General features: G+C 38.4%; 1 protein-coding gene across 2 annotated transcripts in view; it reads left to right on the top strand.

The window, feature by feature from the left end:
- The window catches only part of TRPA1 (transient receptor potential cation channel subfamily A member 1), a 99,079-nt gene that overhangs the window by 19,330 nt on the left and 63,082 nt on the right, over positions 1-16,667 (top strand). Inside the window, exons 2-8 of one of the 2 annotated variants that reach the window (XM_075213643.1) lie at positions 1,783-1,956; positions 8,111-8,273; positions 9,967-10,142; positions 11,038-11,145; positions 13,131-13,239; positions 13,329-13,477; positions 14,837-14,973. In XM_075213643.1, coding sequence (XP_075069744.1) covers positions 1,831-1,956; positions 8,111-8,273; positions 9,967-10,142; positions 11,038-11,145; positions 13,131-13,239; positions 13,329-13,477; positions 14,837-14,973 — 968 coding nt within the window. In that variant the 5' untranslated portion in view covers positions 1,783-1,830. Of the gene's footprint in view, positions 1-1,552; positions 1,957-8,110; positions 8,274-9,966; positions 10,143-11,037; positions 11,146-13,130; positions 13,240-13,328; positions 13,478-14,836; positions 14,974-16,667 lie in introns of those variants that run through there. The other variant, XM_075213644.1, reaches the window with a different exon arrangement.

Here is a 16,667-nt window from a genome sequence, read left to right as displayed (position 1 = left end):
TTATTAATATTATATCAATCCTCTATGAAGCATTAATTACTGAGGAGATATTATATTTTCTTACTGCAAAATGCATACATCACAAAAGCTTTTGAAAATATAGGTAAAAATGTACAGCTAAATCAGTAAGTAACTTGTTTCTATATTCAATATATATCATACTTGCCAACTCTCCCTGAATGTCAGGGAGACTCCCTGAAATACGGGTGATCTCCCTCATTCCCTGAAGAGTCTGGCATTCTCCCTGATGCTGAGCCAGTACAAGATGTGGTTTGGCTTCGCCATCTGTGGTATGATGACACAGTTCAGAAATTGTGTCCTATGTCCATGTATTGATGCCTATAGAGCTGGCCATTTTCATGGAGACCACGATTTAATCAAAGACTGACAGGTAAGACAACCTGATTTCAGTAATGGAGACAGATATGTAAAAGACAAATGTAGAAGACACTTCAGTCTCCAGAGATTCATTAACTGCTTTTCTTTAACGCATAGTTGCCTACTCTCCCGGAATGTTCAGGAGACTCCCGCATTTCTGGGAGACCTCCCGGTTCTCGCCCCGCAATAGGTAAGTTGGGGACTGGGCTTAATGACACAAATATCATGCCATATTAGCCCCGCCCCCTGCTGTAATTGATCAGAACTGTGACAATCGTTTATGTAGCATGACAAAAAGGGTGTGATTTGTCAAGCCCCGCACGCCCACCTACCCCGGGATCTCCCTGAAGCCAATGAGGAAAAGTTGGCAAGTATGATATATATATATATTTTTTTTTACAAGTCTTAGCAAGGCTGTAAAAGTAAACCACTTCCTGAATTATTGCACATTTGAAAGCATAGTAATATGTGCAAATACAATGCTTAAAACAGGGTATAATATAATTAGCTAAGTGGAGCTAACAAATTTTGTTGTTGGTAGATCTGATAGATAGATAGATAGACAGAGATAGATTGATAGTTAAATAGATATGTGGTAGATAGATAGATAGATAGACAGATAGATAGATAGATAGATAGATAGATAGATAGATAGATAGATAGATAGATAGATAGATAGATAGACCACTAGATTGCTTTTATGAGCAGGGACTTCCTCAACATTTGCTTTTTACTTCTGCACTTCTTTTTTCTGTGTTGTATGTTCCTGTTTTATTTATGTTCTATTTCCCCCACTGTCCACATCTACGGAGCTTTACAAATCAATAATAATAATAATAATAATAATAATATAACTATGTAGTCATTGCTGTACAGAGTGAAATGTACATTGCAATATGGCAGACCACACTTAGGAGTCTGTACAGTGCAGTACAGATTACTCTGCTTTTAATGTAGTAGCACTTGCAATGAGGACCGCAGACATAGTATAAGAGTCTTAGCACACAGCATGCAGAGCCTGTCTGTACTCGCTTCCGAAGTAGCTCACAGGCTGATGTGTTTTTTTTCTCTCTCTTTTCACATCTTGCCATCTAGGCGGGGATATTGCAAGGAGTGTTTCTGTAACGCAACCTCCCATTTCAGCCACATTAGAATATATACAATAGCATGTATTGTACGTTTTATATCCAAACAGAAACCACATGGCCGTTTAAATAGCTTTCGTCATTTTTCCCTGCTGGCAGCATCCTCAGGACTCAGAAGTTGGAGGTCAAGTAGAAAAACACTAAGGAATATAAATAAACTATTGGTGTCAGTTCAGGCTGACTGCAGACACACGCCAAGAGTGCAGGACATCATTTTATACATTTGGTTAAAGTAGAGAACCTGCTTCTTTTCTTGCAGAAAGAATAAAATAACATTTTCTGAACTGGGCCCACCTACAGTGCCAATATGAAGAAGTCTATTAGACGAATGTTTCAACCAGCAGGAGAAAAGGATGACGGCCCATATGATGGGGTGATCCTGCGGAGTGACAGTTGCACCTCAGTGCAGGAAGACCCACAGTTGATATTTAAGGTATGTGATTGGAAGGTGACACTGACATGTGTGTGTGGAGTCTAACATGATAATGTATGTACATAAAAGCTGCTCTGTACTAATAACATTCACAAATATAAGAGTTTGAGAGCTAAAGATCTTAGTGATAAGACTTAAATCATGGAGAAGATTTTCACTATTTAAATCAGACTCACTGTTTTTAAATCTAATGAATGACATTGCAAAACGAATTTATTGTGCTGAGGCAGATATAACACTTAACTCATTTTATAAAAATAAATTATTTACATGTAGTGAATGTTACAATTTTCTTTCGTACTGAAACAGTTTGTGTTGTAAATTTAGTTGCTTGGATATTAGTGTACCATACTACAGAGATGGGCCCCAATATCATGCTATACTCCAAGGTTCTACTTTGTTTTGTTCTCCCTCTACTTTCAGTTTGCAGTTTTGAAAGTATTCCAGTAAAATTCTGTTACTTGTCGTACAGGCTGCAGTACTGTACATTGCCAAAAGTGGGCTAATTTTTTTTTTTACTTTTATGTCATTATTTCTTCTAGTTATGTGCAGTATATTTGCACAACTACAAATGCACATCATTTTTCAAAAACAGATGTCATATACAACTGTCTAAATATAATTATTACATAATATCTGTATTGCTCAATGTTACTGATTATGCAATCGTAATATGTTAAAGGTCTGCATTTCATTGTAAATTGATTGTTTTTGCTCAGTTCTTATTAAAATTGAACAGTAAAACCAAATATTTCTAAGACTAATGCAGATCTCCACTCAAAATGGAACATTGGAGAGTTTATTTAGCCATTAATAATAATATTTGGATGTTTTGTATAAATTATTGCTGAAAAGTGCGGTTTTATAATTAGTGTTTTTCATCGATGAAAACAGGATTGTACAGCAGGCTGCACTTTAATCGGAGCTGTCTGCAAATTGGAGACAACTTTAATGTACTATTTAAATGTGTTCAAAAATGTAATTAAAATGTATCATTTATATATATTAATAAAGAACTGTGATTACAAATATGGAAAACTATTATGTAATAGTAATAGTAGTACATTGTTATTCTTGGTTATGAGAAATAACTGCTCTGTGTATACAACTGTAACCAATACATATAAGAAATCCAGAAAAGATGAAGCAATGTGTTTCTTAGAAGCTTCAGACCCGCAGACCACCTGGCTGGGATCTGGTGCACTTACCTCTGTGCCCCTGCCTTCCCTCTCTCCGGCACTGAGCTGTACATAAGACAAGGCCAAGTATATGAAGAAAAATCTTCAGCTGGGATTTAATAGACCTTCATCTTCACCTGCCAGTGATGATTTTTTCTTTGTGCAGAAGAAGGATAGCTCCTTACGATCTTGCATTGATTACCGTGGGCTGAACTCTATTACCATCAAGAACTGGTTTCACATTCCTCTGATGACTGACCTTTTTTCGACCGCATCAAAGGCACCCAGATATTCTCTAAATTTGACCACCAGGGGTTTACAATCTAATCCGAATCCGTGAGATGAGTAGAAGAATGCGTTCAGTACTGGAGATGATCACTATGAATATCTTGTCATACCTTTCAGGCTTTGTAATACACCCGCAGTCTTTCAGAGCTTTGTGAATGAGATCTTCAGAGACCTGCTCTACTCCTGTGTGTTCGTTTACATAGATATTTTCATTCTCATCTTCTCTAAGGATCTCTATTATCATTATTTCCAGATTTCCAAGGTTCTCTCTAGACATTGTACGAATCAACTGTTCTGCAAGATGGAGAAATGTTTGTTTGAATCCACCCACATGCCCTTTCTCGGGTATATTGTCTCTGGTTCAGGGTCATGAATGGACCCGGAAAAAGTCTGCACTATATTAGAGTGGCCTTCTGACCCTAAAGCCATCCAGTGATTCCTCGGGTTTGCCAACTATTGCAGACAGTTTATTCAATGCTACTGCACCCTGGTTGCCCTGATAGTGGTGCTTATCTGAAAAGGAGCTAATACTAAAGCCTGGTCCTCGGAGGTTTTAGAGGGCTTAGACTTCCTCAAAAAAACCCTTTTCCTTGGCTCCTATTATCAGGCAACCTGACACCTCTTCTCCATTCTTTCTGGAAGTAGATGCCTCAGCAGTAGGAGTAGGGGCAGTTCTCAAAGGTCTTCTTCAAAGAAGCTACATATCTGTGCCTTTTTCTCACTCAAATTCCTTCTGGCAGAGAAAAATTACCCCTTTAGAGATAAGGAACTTTTGGCATTCTTTTTGGTACTCTTAAAATGGAGATATCTTTGGAAGGTTCCCTGTTCCCAGCTACCATTTTCACCAACCATAAATAATTTGTTGTATCTCTAAACCACCAAGTGTCTCAATCTCTGCCAATCCTTGTTCTTTTCCTGTTTTGACCTTCACATGACCTTCAAACCCAGATGCAAGAAGAAGAAGACGGATGTCCTCTCCCAGGCTTTCTTCAATGAACAAGACCTGGGGGAGTCTAAAAATCATCCCATTCTAGACCCCAAATGCTTTCTGCCTCAGTGACCTCCTCTCTCGTTCCACCTCCAGGCAAGGCCCTTGTTCCTCAGAATCTCAGGAAGACGCTACTTTGTTGGTGCCACTCCTCTCATTTCGGCAGTCATGTAGGGTGCTCAAGACCACAGAACTCGTTTCCCGAAACTGCTGGTAGTCTACTCTCCACTTCAATAACAAGTAGTTCATCTTGGCTTGTAATATCTGCACCCAGTACAAGACTTCCCATTAATCCACCTGCGGTCTTCTACCACTACTACTCCCTGCTGGACCTTGGTCCCATATCACTATGGACTTTATAACTGACTTTCCTCCTAGAAAGAAGTTTGATACTGTTTGGGTGGCTTTCCTTCTGCTTCTGTTTTGGTTCAAACCTTCATTAAATAAATCTTCCAACTCCATTTCTGTTCGGTTGAAATTGTCTCCAATCGAGAAGTCCAATTTGTCTCTAAATTCTAGTGAGCCCTTTGCAAACTCTTTAGCATTTCTCTCAGTTTCTCCTCTGCCTATCAACAGGCAAATGGAGAGGGTCAATCAGGATCTTGAAATGTTCATTAGGTTGTATTCTTCTGCTACTTAAGATAACTGGTCCAACCTTCTGTCCTGGGCCAATTTTGCCCACACCACAACGCTCTTTTCCATGGGTCTACTTCTGCAACACCCTTCTCTATTGTCTATGGTCTCCATCCCACCCTCCCCAAATTCTCTGCTCTCCTCACCACCCAGGTTCCTGCTGTTGATGCCCTACATTTTGATTTCATCACCATACGGACTAGTTTTTAAATGTCTCAAAAGTTAATTTGACCGATACAAATTCTTTGTGGACAAGATGCGCCGAGCCTCTCCTGCACTAAAGGTACCACCTTAAAAAGGGGGGAACTGTCATGCACTGGACCCACAGACCACCTGGTTAAGGTCCAGAAAGCCTACCACTGTGCTCCTGTCATCCTTCTCTTTGGCACTGAGCACCATAACTCACTCATGGCGCCCGACATATTGGAAACCTTTTAACTCCTTCTCCTCCCAGCCATTGGTTTAGGCTTAACTTAAGGCACCTGAATCCTTTCAATGGTACCAGATTTTTGAGTATCTCTGTCAGCACAGATGTGGCTCGATGTGGTTCCCTTCATCCTGTGCCTACAGACTATGCACCACCTGTGATCCAGCTCCAAAGCTTCACAGCTTACTTGTACCTCAGTTTGCTTCTGTGCCTGCAAACTATCTAACCACCTGTGATCCAGCCTCAAAGCTTCCCAACTTACCTGAATCTCTGTTCAGTTTTGTGCTTGCAGACTATTGCCCCTTGTGGTCTCCAGCTCATAGGCCTTCCAGCTTTACCTGGACATCCAGATGTCTCCTCCTGCAGATCACTTTAACCGTCTGACATCCAGTTTGCGGGATTCATAGCTTCACCTGACTTTGACTCGGCTCCGATCTGAAGACCTTCTCATTCTCCACCATACTTGCTTGTCTCCAGTATTCTCCAACTGGTCTCACTTTGGGACCCGCTCGGAGAACTGCAACCTGTTGGGGTCGAAGCCGCAAAGTTCATACATCCTTGTGGGGGTAGCTGGCAACCACCTTTTGTTTTGTTAGACTCTGCGCCTCCCAGTGGCGTAGTGTTAACCCAAGCAGACCACAAGGGTCTGTCAGATTCCCTGAATTTGTGACACCAATAAATTACCATGGGTGGAAATCCATTTTATTTTGTCGATATTTGCTCTTTACAGGCACACCAGAAACAAGTTTGAAAAAAGATAAGTTTGAATTTCAGATCAATTAAACTGTTCTCCTGTCAGTTGATCTACTTATATACTACTTTCTTACTGATGTATTACAGAGGATGTGTGATTTCCCAGATAAGGATGTTTTACATATTGCCTTGCACCCTATCTATGATCTAATAAGAATGAAGACCCACACTGCTCCCTTCATCACAGAGAAACATGAAATATATCTGCAAGCTGTGTGCAGATGGCGATTGGCTCCTATGGAGATGGAGTCTTGCTTGCTCCAAGGTCAGACACAGTGCACAGGGTGCTATGGAAAATGGCCTTTATGGAAAATGGATGGAAAATCACAGGTGCTATTCATGCCTGTGAAAATGTAATCATAGTGTTGTATGTAAAAATAAAGGTGTTGTATTAATTATATGTATGCATACATACAAACAAGCATTACATTATAGTCAATCTTCAGTGTTAACCGATCCAATGGTGGCACACATTAAAATGCAAACGGCTGTACAATATTTTTCATTATTGTCTTTTTTTTGCAATGGATAACTATGAAATGCAGTGTGTCCCTATGTTTTGTGTAAATGTTTCCTTACAAAGCAGAAAAAAAAGATAAATCTATGGCCTATCCCAAGCCGGATCATCCATTAGCAACCTAGACTCCTGCACAGAATGCGAGCCTTGATGGAATCAGGCCCTTAGAAGTACCATGTTGGATAAGCCCTCCAGCACTTATCTCATCATTCTTTCAGAAAATATGACATTTATTATATTTGTATTTAGCTTTATATCTCTGTTTTAGTCAACTAAGCATAATGTAAATAAAAAACTTTGGCAAAAATAAATAAGTTCATCTTTGCAGAAAGATATCAGAAACCAGGCGTTTAAATATTAACAGTAAAGATGACATAACAGTTATAGGAATATTCATCTTATTGCAATAAATATACACATCCAAATTAAAGCATTACTTCCATCTACTTCAAATTACTGCATTTGTCTTGTACAGATAATATAAATAAAAACGTTGACAGAAACAAATAAAGTTAATCTTTGCAGAAATATATCAGCAACCTGGCTTTGTAATATAAACAATAAAGATGGCACAACAGTTATAGGACTTATCATCTTAGTACTACTTCCATCTACTTAAAATTAATAAAGGAATAAGGAGGCATTAATTATCTCAGATGTCAAACCCTAAATAGTATGAACAGCAAAACATCTATATGAATGTGACTTGGTGACAGCTTTCCCAAAAGGAGCTCTGTATCTCCTCAAAAATACGGTAACAGTAAAGGTAAACAGCACAAGAGAAAGTGGTTTAGAATAGCAATAATAAGAATTTATTAAAATGTTAATACAATTAAAGAAAAAGAGATTGCAACATTCATAGACACAACCTCTGAATAAATACACTGCTATAATCAAATGCAGCTAAAGATGGGTAAGGCTTTCTGTATTATCCCTGAGTAGTCCCATATACGGCCATTAGGTCTGGCTATATTGGGATAGACTGTTCTCTTTGTGTTATACCAGCTTTGTTGGTGCATTAATATATCCTGAAGGATTCAAAGTTTGATAAACTTATACAGTTAGTGCCAATCATTTCTTTTGCCAATCATTTCTTTTGTCTCCTTTTATTTAACTATATAAACATTTTAATAAATTCTTATTATTGTTATTCTAATTCTTATTATTGTTTGTGACAAGGTGCTTCTCATTTCCTTTACTGTTACTTAAAATGAATGCATAATCTAGTACAGTAACACGTTTTCTTTCCTATTTTGGGAAAATTGATTTGTAAACTTGGAACTATATACAACAGTTGGTCAATATGACAGTAATTGTATATGCATCTTACATTGTATATAAACATAACGAGCATTGTTACTGTAACCCAGATTATTCAAGAGGGTAATGTGTGCCGTGTCCGGAGTTTCATATTGAAGTTTCCTGCAAGTCTGACAGCTAAAGATGAAATAGAGGGGACCCCACTTCATTATGCTTCAAAACATGGCAATTTGGAGCTGATGTTGATGATTATCAATGAAGCTTCTGATGAAGGTAATATATTTATAATACCTTATATAATGATATAACTATTCATATTGTTATTCATTTATGTGAAGAATAATTCTAATACGTGTTAGGCAATAAACATAAGTTTTCTGTGCAAAATAAATGCCAATGCTAAGCTGTGACGTTGGAACACACTAGTAAAGTTATTGTATATGTCAATTGTTGCACACAGTTGCCAAGATTCTCCTCAAATCTGGGGTAGTGTAAATCCATCTACATGTGCGGCCCTCTAACCTTCAAAAGGGCAGCACATTACTTTCAATCGAAGTAATAAATAAAACAAAACATGTAATCAAAGAAAACATATGCACTATAAAACACTCACTTTTCCCACATGCAGCTCAAGCCCACTACTCACCTCTGATAGCCCTCACAATGCTCACTCACCCAAACGACCCCATATACCCTTTAGAGCCCAATTTAGCCCAAATCACCTCTCATACCTCTAACTTGCCCAAAAACACCCATCATCCTTCACACTCACTTTTAATAAGAGTTGGGGCTGCAGGTGAAGCTCAGGGGAGCATAAGTCACAGAATAAGAGCTGGGGCCAATGGGACATAAAACAGAGAAATGGGCCCACGAGTCAAAAAGCTGAAAGGAGCTGCGGACTGAAGATCAAGGCTTGGGCCGCCTGTTGCCCATCACTGCTTTATTGGCTTTGCTCCTAACACTAAATAAGGTCCTCTGTTGTGCAATGTGGAAAGCATAGGGGCTATTAATTTGATAATATATAAAATATATATAATATAATACATATAATATAATATAATTATATAATACATATAATAATATTATAACATATCCTATATAATTTAGAATATACAATATTGAATATATAATTCTTGGAGTTCCATGACCTGTATAAAGGTGACAGGTCTGCTGATTACCTTATAATCTAGAGTACAGGATTAATTATGCCCTATATGTTTGTGCCCAAACTGACAGTCTAAGCCATGTCTCTCAAGAGTCAAATGTCTTTATGTAATTGTTCAGCAGAACTAAAAAATCTTGTTCAGCTATGGAACGACGTCCTTCGAATCTTGCAGTGTGTATGCGCTCGCTCATGGCTGTCTGCCCAGAGAGAGAGAGAGTTAGCAACCTGTCACTGTGTCTGTGCAGCAGAATTATGTTTTATCTATTCTACATTTAAATGTTATTTCATATAGGTATAAATATCTATATTTTACAGTTCTATTTTATTGACACTTTAAAAGTTCTGCTGGGGGATCAGCTCCATAGACACAGACCACTATCCAGCTACATGAGTTTGCCCCGCTAATAGAGTGTAGCTGTCACATTTATCTGAAGTTCCTTATCTCATATTACCATCTGCGTTGAAATTAATACACTATATAAGGAAGACATTGGCAATTATTGAAAACACTGAAAGACACAGGCTCTGCCTGATGCCATGTACCCAGCTGTAATAAACATAAAAGAGTTTTCAGTCTCTTTGCATTGTTTGTTCTTTGCTATTGTAGGCTAAACGTCTCTTGCTAACTAGGCTTAGGTATAAGCCAGTATCTAGATTCTACTGTAGACCACAGACACTACAGCCCCAGAAGTAATTCTGTATATACTGCATACACCTTCTATATGTGCAGGCCAGCTATAGATACTAACAACAGATATAGCCAATAATAACATTTATCCGTCTTCTGTTTCTTGTTTTCAGTCCTCGATGTTTTGGATTGCAAAGGTCGTACGCCGCTACATTATGCTGTGATGAAAAACCAGACGGACAGTGTCAAAGTACTTCTAAGCAGAGGAGCGGACCCGAACATACTGAACTACTACAGAATGTCTCCTCTGCATTTGGCCATTCAATTGCATTACAACAGTGTTGTTGAGGTAGTAAATATAGCCAGGCTTCTTCTAGGAAATACACATTTTCTAAACTGGTTTTAATAATTGAAAACTGCTTTCATCAGTCATGTCCATATTGATTCATATATCTATGCAGCTGCAAATGGTTAAGAACTAAGGGCCTGATTCATTAAGGATCTTAACTTGAGAAACTTCTTATTTCAGTCTCCTGGACAAAACCATGTTACTATGCAAGGGGTGCAAATTAGTATTCTGTTTTGCACATAAGTTAAATACTGACTGTTTTTTGATGTAGCAAATAGGGATAGTGGCTGCCAAAATATTTAAGAACCTTTGCGCTGTTACATGGCTTATTTGCCAAGCCAATGCATACTTAGTTGTTGTTATGCCAAATCCCAGTTAAAAAAAAATTATATGATCTTTTGCCAACTTGTTATGTAGCTCTTGGTTTAGGAATCTGAATCACAGGTAAACAAATATTCTAACTGTAAAATGTTTAGTGCCAAAAACCTCCGAACTTTCTTGAAAATTTTAAAACACAGACATGACCCATATTTCATAACAAATAATGGGAACGATAAATAGAAAAAAAAATACTATGGGTAGGACAAAATAAAGCTTTTCCTCATTTAGCGGAACATTGCAAAGCGTTTTCATCATATAAAAGGACATGTTTTTAATGCTACCTAAGAATGTGTGTTATATGCTACTTTCAATGGAGTTCCATCTGCTTGACCTAGACACACAAGAGATCACAAGGACAAAAGGTGCACCAAACGATCAGCATTATCTCAAATCCAAATTTAACAGTGTTAAACAATATGCTCAGATTTAAATTGTGCAGTCAAGTTTTAAGTGGGCCACACTGCTGACTCATTGATGTCTATATGTATAACAATAATTATATGTTCTCTTTTAGGTACTAGTCAATCATAGTACTACGAATGTTAATCTGGAAGGCGAGCTTGGGAATACACCAATTATGCAAGCGTGCTCTAGAGATAATTCCGAAGCCCTAATAATGCTGGTAAGTTTATACAGTTCATAGTAACTGTACTATGTATTCAATCATACGAGCCACTGGACTGTAATAAAGTGTAAAATATCTATAATATTTCTGCCTGTAGATTCAGAGGAGATGTAGCACAACATACATAAACATATATTTATATATTAAAAAAATAATAATACACTAATAATCAATCACTATGCACATTAGTAATAACAAACACACAGAACTGCAATTTATTTTTATTATTAACCTTTATTTATATAGCACCAACATATTACACAGTACATTGCAGAGCATGTTTAATCAGTCACATATTGCTGTGAGTCAAACACGTCCACACTAACATTAAGAGAGCTGTATGAATGTAGAGTCTGGGAGGAACTTGGAGCATGCAAAGGAAATCCACACCAAAATGGGGAGAACATACAAACTCTATAGAGATACTGCCCTGGTAACAATGGAGCTCCAGCACTCTGAGGCAACTATGCAATACAATACAGAAGTAATCTGCCTTAATTTACTTAGTGGTAGTTTCACATCTTTGACTTTTCTTGGCTGTTTTTGGAAAATACCAGCAATTTGGTAAATTAAGGAGATTGTGATTAACTGAGAGACAGCCATCCATACTTGCTAACTCTCCCGGAATGTCCGGGAGACTCCCGAATTCTGGGTGAGTCTCACGGACTCCCGGGAGAGTATGACAGTCTCCCGCATCTGCCCACTTCCTAGTGAAGTGGGCAGAATTAAATACAAAATGCCGCGATTCACCAGGAATCGCACCCCATGATGTCATACGCCAAAATGATGCGATTTTCGGAGCCCCGCCCCCTGCACGATTTACATGGCAGACTCTATCCTTTACCCACATTAAGATCTATATTCAGATCTTAATACAGGCAAAACTGAGACAGAATATTGTCACAAAATATTCATCTCTGGTTGGGGTTCATCAGTTTAGGATAGAGGTGAAGTCAAGTGCTATAGAGACGACTTCACTGAGGAGCTGAAAAAGGGGCACATTGTAAATGTCGCCCTAATTTTATTTAAGCGAGGTTGTCCTACTACTATCTAATCTTTTAGAATTAAGTCTGATCTTTCTATGACATGGAAATAAGTTATATTTCCAGCAAGACATTATAAAAAGGGAGGGATACACAGCAGTTAGCAGGATATTGTGTTATGTTTATGGGTGTATTGCCAATAGAGTTATTTTGCTAACTTACCAACATAAAAATGTATCTCGTTCCTGGGCAGAAGTTACCAAAAAAAGTTCTGCCACACCCCAAGGAAAGACAAGTCTGTAGGTGCATGAAGATAGCAAGTTCATAAAATCAGGCAGCACGGTGAGAAAAATCTGGGAAAGGGGGTCACGTACATAGAGCCAACATTAGGATTCTAACTAAGATGCTATAACCGGAGAACTAACCAGATAGACAGAAATGGATACATAGGCAAAGCTCAGAATGGCTCAGTAGGACGGTACATCACTATCTATATTCCAGACAACACTAGTGTAATGATGTGACTGAATGGCATGTTTTTATATGGGATGTAGTGAAGCAACTGTCATCAGTAAGGAAAGAATAGTCTTAAGGATCAATGTGGATGGCATAACACAGAATGCTACTTTGGTATCCCCAAGCATCAAAATAAACTTTATGGGCCTGATTCATGCTAATCAACCCAGCTACATGCTAAGCAGCTTGGTCAGCATGCTCATTCTCCCACTGCTGCTACTGGTTGGTATGGAGAGACAGTTTGATGCTCGTTATGCCATTATTGAGCTGTCTCTCCCCTGGGTGAAGTGTGGAAGTGGAGAGGACAACAGTTCTTTACAGATTTGTAATAGACTTTATTAAACACAGATATGACAGTTCCTCTTTGATAACTACCACATCTCAGATTTATACTGTATATAGGACAGAGTATTTTTTCATTCACTTAATATAATTCATGTACAAAGTACCCTCAGTACATTAGTGTTTGTGTTTGTCTTGCAGTTTAATCATGGGGGAAAGCTGTGCAAAAGAAATAAGATAGGATGCTTTCCAATCCACATGACTGCATTTGCAGGGTCTTTAAGGTGCATGGACCTGGTTCTAAAGAAAGGTATTTAATAATGGCCATTGACTCTGTATTATCTGTAGTTGGCAAAATTGGTTATGTATTTTCTTACCATTGTACCGTTTACGTTTCAGGAGAAGAATATGGATTTAGCATTGAAGACCACATCAATTTCACAGATAATGAAAAAAGCAGCCCCCTCCATGTGGCAGTTCAAAACGGACGCTTGGAAATTGTGAAAGCTTGCATAGGATATGGAGCAAAAATCGATCTCAAACAGGTAGTTGATATTTCTCCTAAAACAAACGTAAAGGGTTAAATAAAATATGATTACTGTAAATTGAACTGAATAGTTTAGTTTTAATAAACATCAGCAACAGTGTTTGTCAGGTCCTGAGTAGTAGTCATTTATGAAATATGAACTGACAGTCTGTTGTTACGACAACCAGTGCGGGATAAACTCATAGAACAGGTAGAAGAGGTCTTCTTCCCCTTTAGCAGCCGCCTTTCCCGTAGAGACTGGTTATGCTCCCAGGTACTCAGATGCCCCCAGGACTTAAACTAAAAAGAGTAGTACAAGCTTATGGTCACACGGCTGCGCACAGGTACAGGAGGTTACACATGGAACCGAGGCAGGCCAGCAATCTGCAGACTGGACTGAGAACCGGAGGAGATGTCAGGTACCAGCAGGGTCAGGGTCACAAGCAATGGTTCAGAATCCGGGTACAGGCAATGGTTCAGGATAACAGGTAATGGTTCAAAGTCCGGGTACAGGCAATAGGTCAGGGTCACAGGCAATGGTTCAGAATCAGGGTACAGGCAATGGATCAGGATCACAGGCAATGGTTCAGAATCCGGGGACAGAATCCGGGGACAGACAATAAATCAGGGCTTTTCCCTGTAACAAAACACCAGCCTGATAATTAATGCCTAATTAAAATAATTAATTAGCCCACAGGCTGACACTAACGCACGCGCCTGGCTGCTCTGTGTTGCCGGGCCTTGCTCACAGGACATTTGGCGTCCGGCCATTGCCCTGGCAACGCCCTGGCAATGCCCGGGGCCGAGAAACCGGAAGTGACGTCCTGGTCATCATGGAGACGGCCGGGATGGCAGCAGCAGGGGACTGAGAGCCGCGGCCGGTAACATCTGTCAGCAAATCATAATAAAAAAAAGTAATACTACAGATGGAACAGGGTTTGTTTTAGTGAACGGTGGTCCAATTCTGTCTTGTACTCCTATATATGTATGGACTGACTCGTGATAATGCTGTCAGGCAGGGCACATAGATAATTCTGAAAACTAGAGAGATTAGTCCTGATATCACCTGATTTTCCAAATATTGTCACTGTTCAGCTCTATTTGAGTACATGAATTAAGCTAAGTGCCATACTTAATACTTTGCCCAGCCCAGGAAAGTGAATAGTTAACCAGGGAGGCTCTCCGAGTTATTGGTTATTGTAGATGTCATATGCAACTAAGCAGATATAAGCCCATACGGCATTTTGGGGTCCCAGCAGGACCCCCAGGCCCTTTAGGCCCCAGAGTGATTGCTACTTCTGCTACCTCTATTGTTATGACACTAAGTTTAGAATAAAAGAACCTGTATTTTGTTTTGGTTACCACGCGTTTTACTTTGCAGAATGATAACGCAACAGCTCTTCATTTTGCCGCTACACAAGGAGCAACTGAAATTGTCAAATTTATGGTCTCGTCCTACACTGGTGAGAAGACAATTGTGGATTTGCCAGATGGAAATAATGAAACTCCACTTCATAAGTAAGGAAGCATGATTTACAAATTGGATATTACAGACATAAATTGCTAATCAAAAAGAGATGCTCTTAATCTGTAACAGAACCAAATGATCTTCTACCATTTCTTATAAAATATTTACAGAAAGTATTGCAGCTGTTACCCATTATCATTCCTGTTTTTCTTCAGTAATATAAAAGTAAATTAAAAGTCTGGTAAACAAATCTAATAACTGTTGGACTGCAAAACATTAGATGGAGAGTTGCAATAAATTAATAAATAAAATGTATCAAAGGGTAGATTTATATATGTACTTTGAGCATTTACTCAAAGTACCTATATGTTATGTGTACTTTGAGCAAATGCAATTCCAAATCCTTAGCCGCTCACCTGACCCGTTTCATTTATCCACCTGGTTTCCAACACTGTAAAAATTGTTTGTTAATTTCAACCCACCAAATATTAACTTTATTAACCTTGCTTAGAAAGAGCTGAGTGTAGCTTAAATTAAGTAATTAACTTTATGGTCTAACTTGTCATAAATTGCATCTCCCTGTTAGCCATCTGTTTCTTTCTCCCCCAGTCATTTTATGATTATATGTGGAAATACTAACTCGGTAGCACAACAGCATTGTTCTTCAAATAAATTGAATGAGTTATTGCATTTTGTATTTCCTACAAAGACTTAAATAATATGAATGTAGGGCCTGATTCATTAAGGAACTTAGGCAAGAAATTTCTTACTTAAGTCTCCTAGACAAAACCATGTTACAATGCAAGGGGTGAAAATTAGTTTTCTATTTTGTACATAAGTTAAATACTGTCTGTTTTTTCATGTAGTACACAAATTCTTGATAACTTATTTGTACACTGAGATTTAATGTTGATATTTGTGTGATACTTGAATAAAAACAGACAGTATTTAAGTTATGTGCAAAATCGAAAACTCTTTTTCACCCCTTGCATTGTAACATGATTTTGTCCAGGAGTCTTACGTAAGAAATTTCTTGCCTAAGTTCCTTAATGAATCAGGCCCGTAGACTTCATTGAGTTTATTAAAATGAACCTGTCACCTACAGACAGTGGAAGCATCCTGCTGAATAATATTCATGAAATCTGGCTAGTATTTGTGAGGTACGGCTTCCTAGTGAATTCATAGATTGCATTCTCATGAATATTAGGCAACAATATACAAGTTTCTTCTGTTGTACGAACACATCAATATGTGTTGAAATAGAACATGAAAATACTAGGTCAATATCTTAATGGGTAGAGAACTAGTTGAAGAATATAATGGGTAGTTATAAATGGAGCATATTCACACTAGGCTAGCGTAGTATTCCGCAATGATCATTATTGGGCCCTGTCACTTTTAATCTTCATATTAATGACCTTGCAGAGAGCCTAGAATGGAAGTTGAACATATTTGCTGATGACACCAAGCTATGTAGGGTTATTAAGACAGAGCGGGATAGTAACTGGCTACAGAAAGGTTAAGACAAATTAGTTAAACTTGCCACAACATGGCAGATGATATTTAGTGTAAATAAATGCACATAGGCTATGGCAATAACTATACTACATACACAATTAATGGATACAGTTAGAGAAACCTGAGATGGAGAAGGCCTTAGGCACAAAGGGGGTTAGCAGCACACAGTACTAGACAGTTGGCTGGTGAATAAAATCCAGGGATGCATAAAATGGGATAAATGCAC

This window comes from Mixophyes fleayi, chromosome 5 (assembly GCF_038048845.1).
Source record: "Mixophyes fleayi isolate aMixFle1 chromosome 5, aMixFle1.hap1, whole genome shotgun sequence".
NCBI lineage: Eukaryota > Metazoa > Chordata > Amphibia > Anura > Limnodynastidae > Mixophyes > Mixophyes fleayi.
Note: the sequence above shows the minus strand (reverse complement) of the source record. Positions and strands in the feature narration are given on the sequence as shown.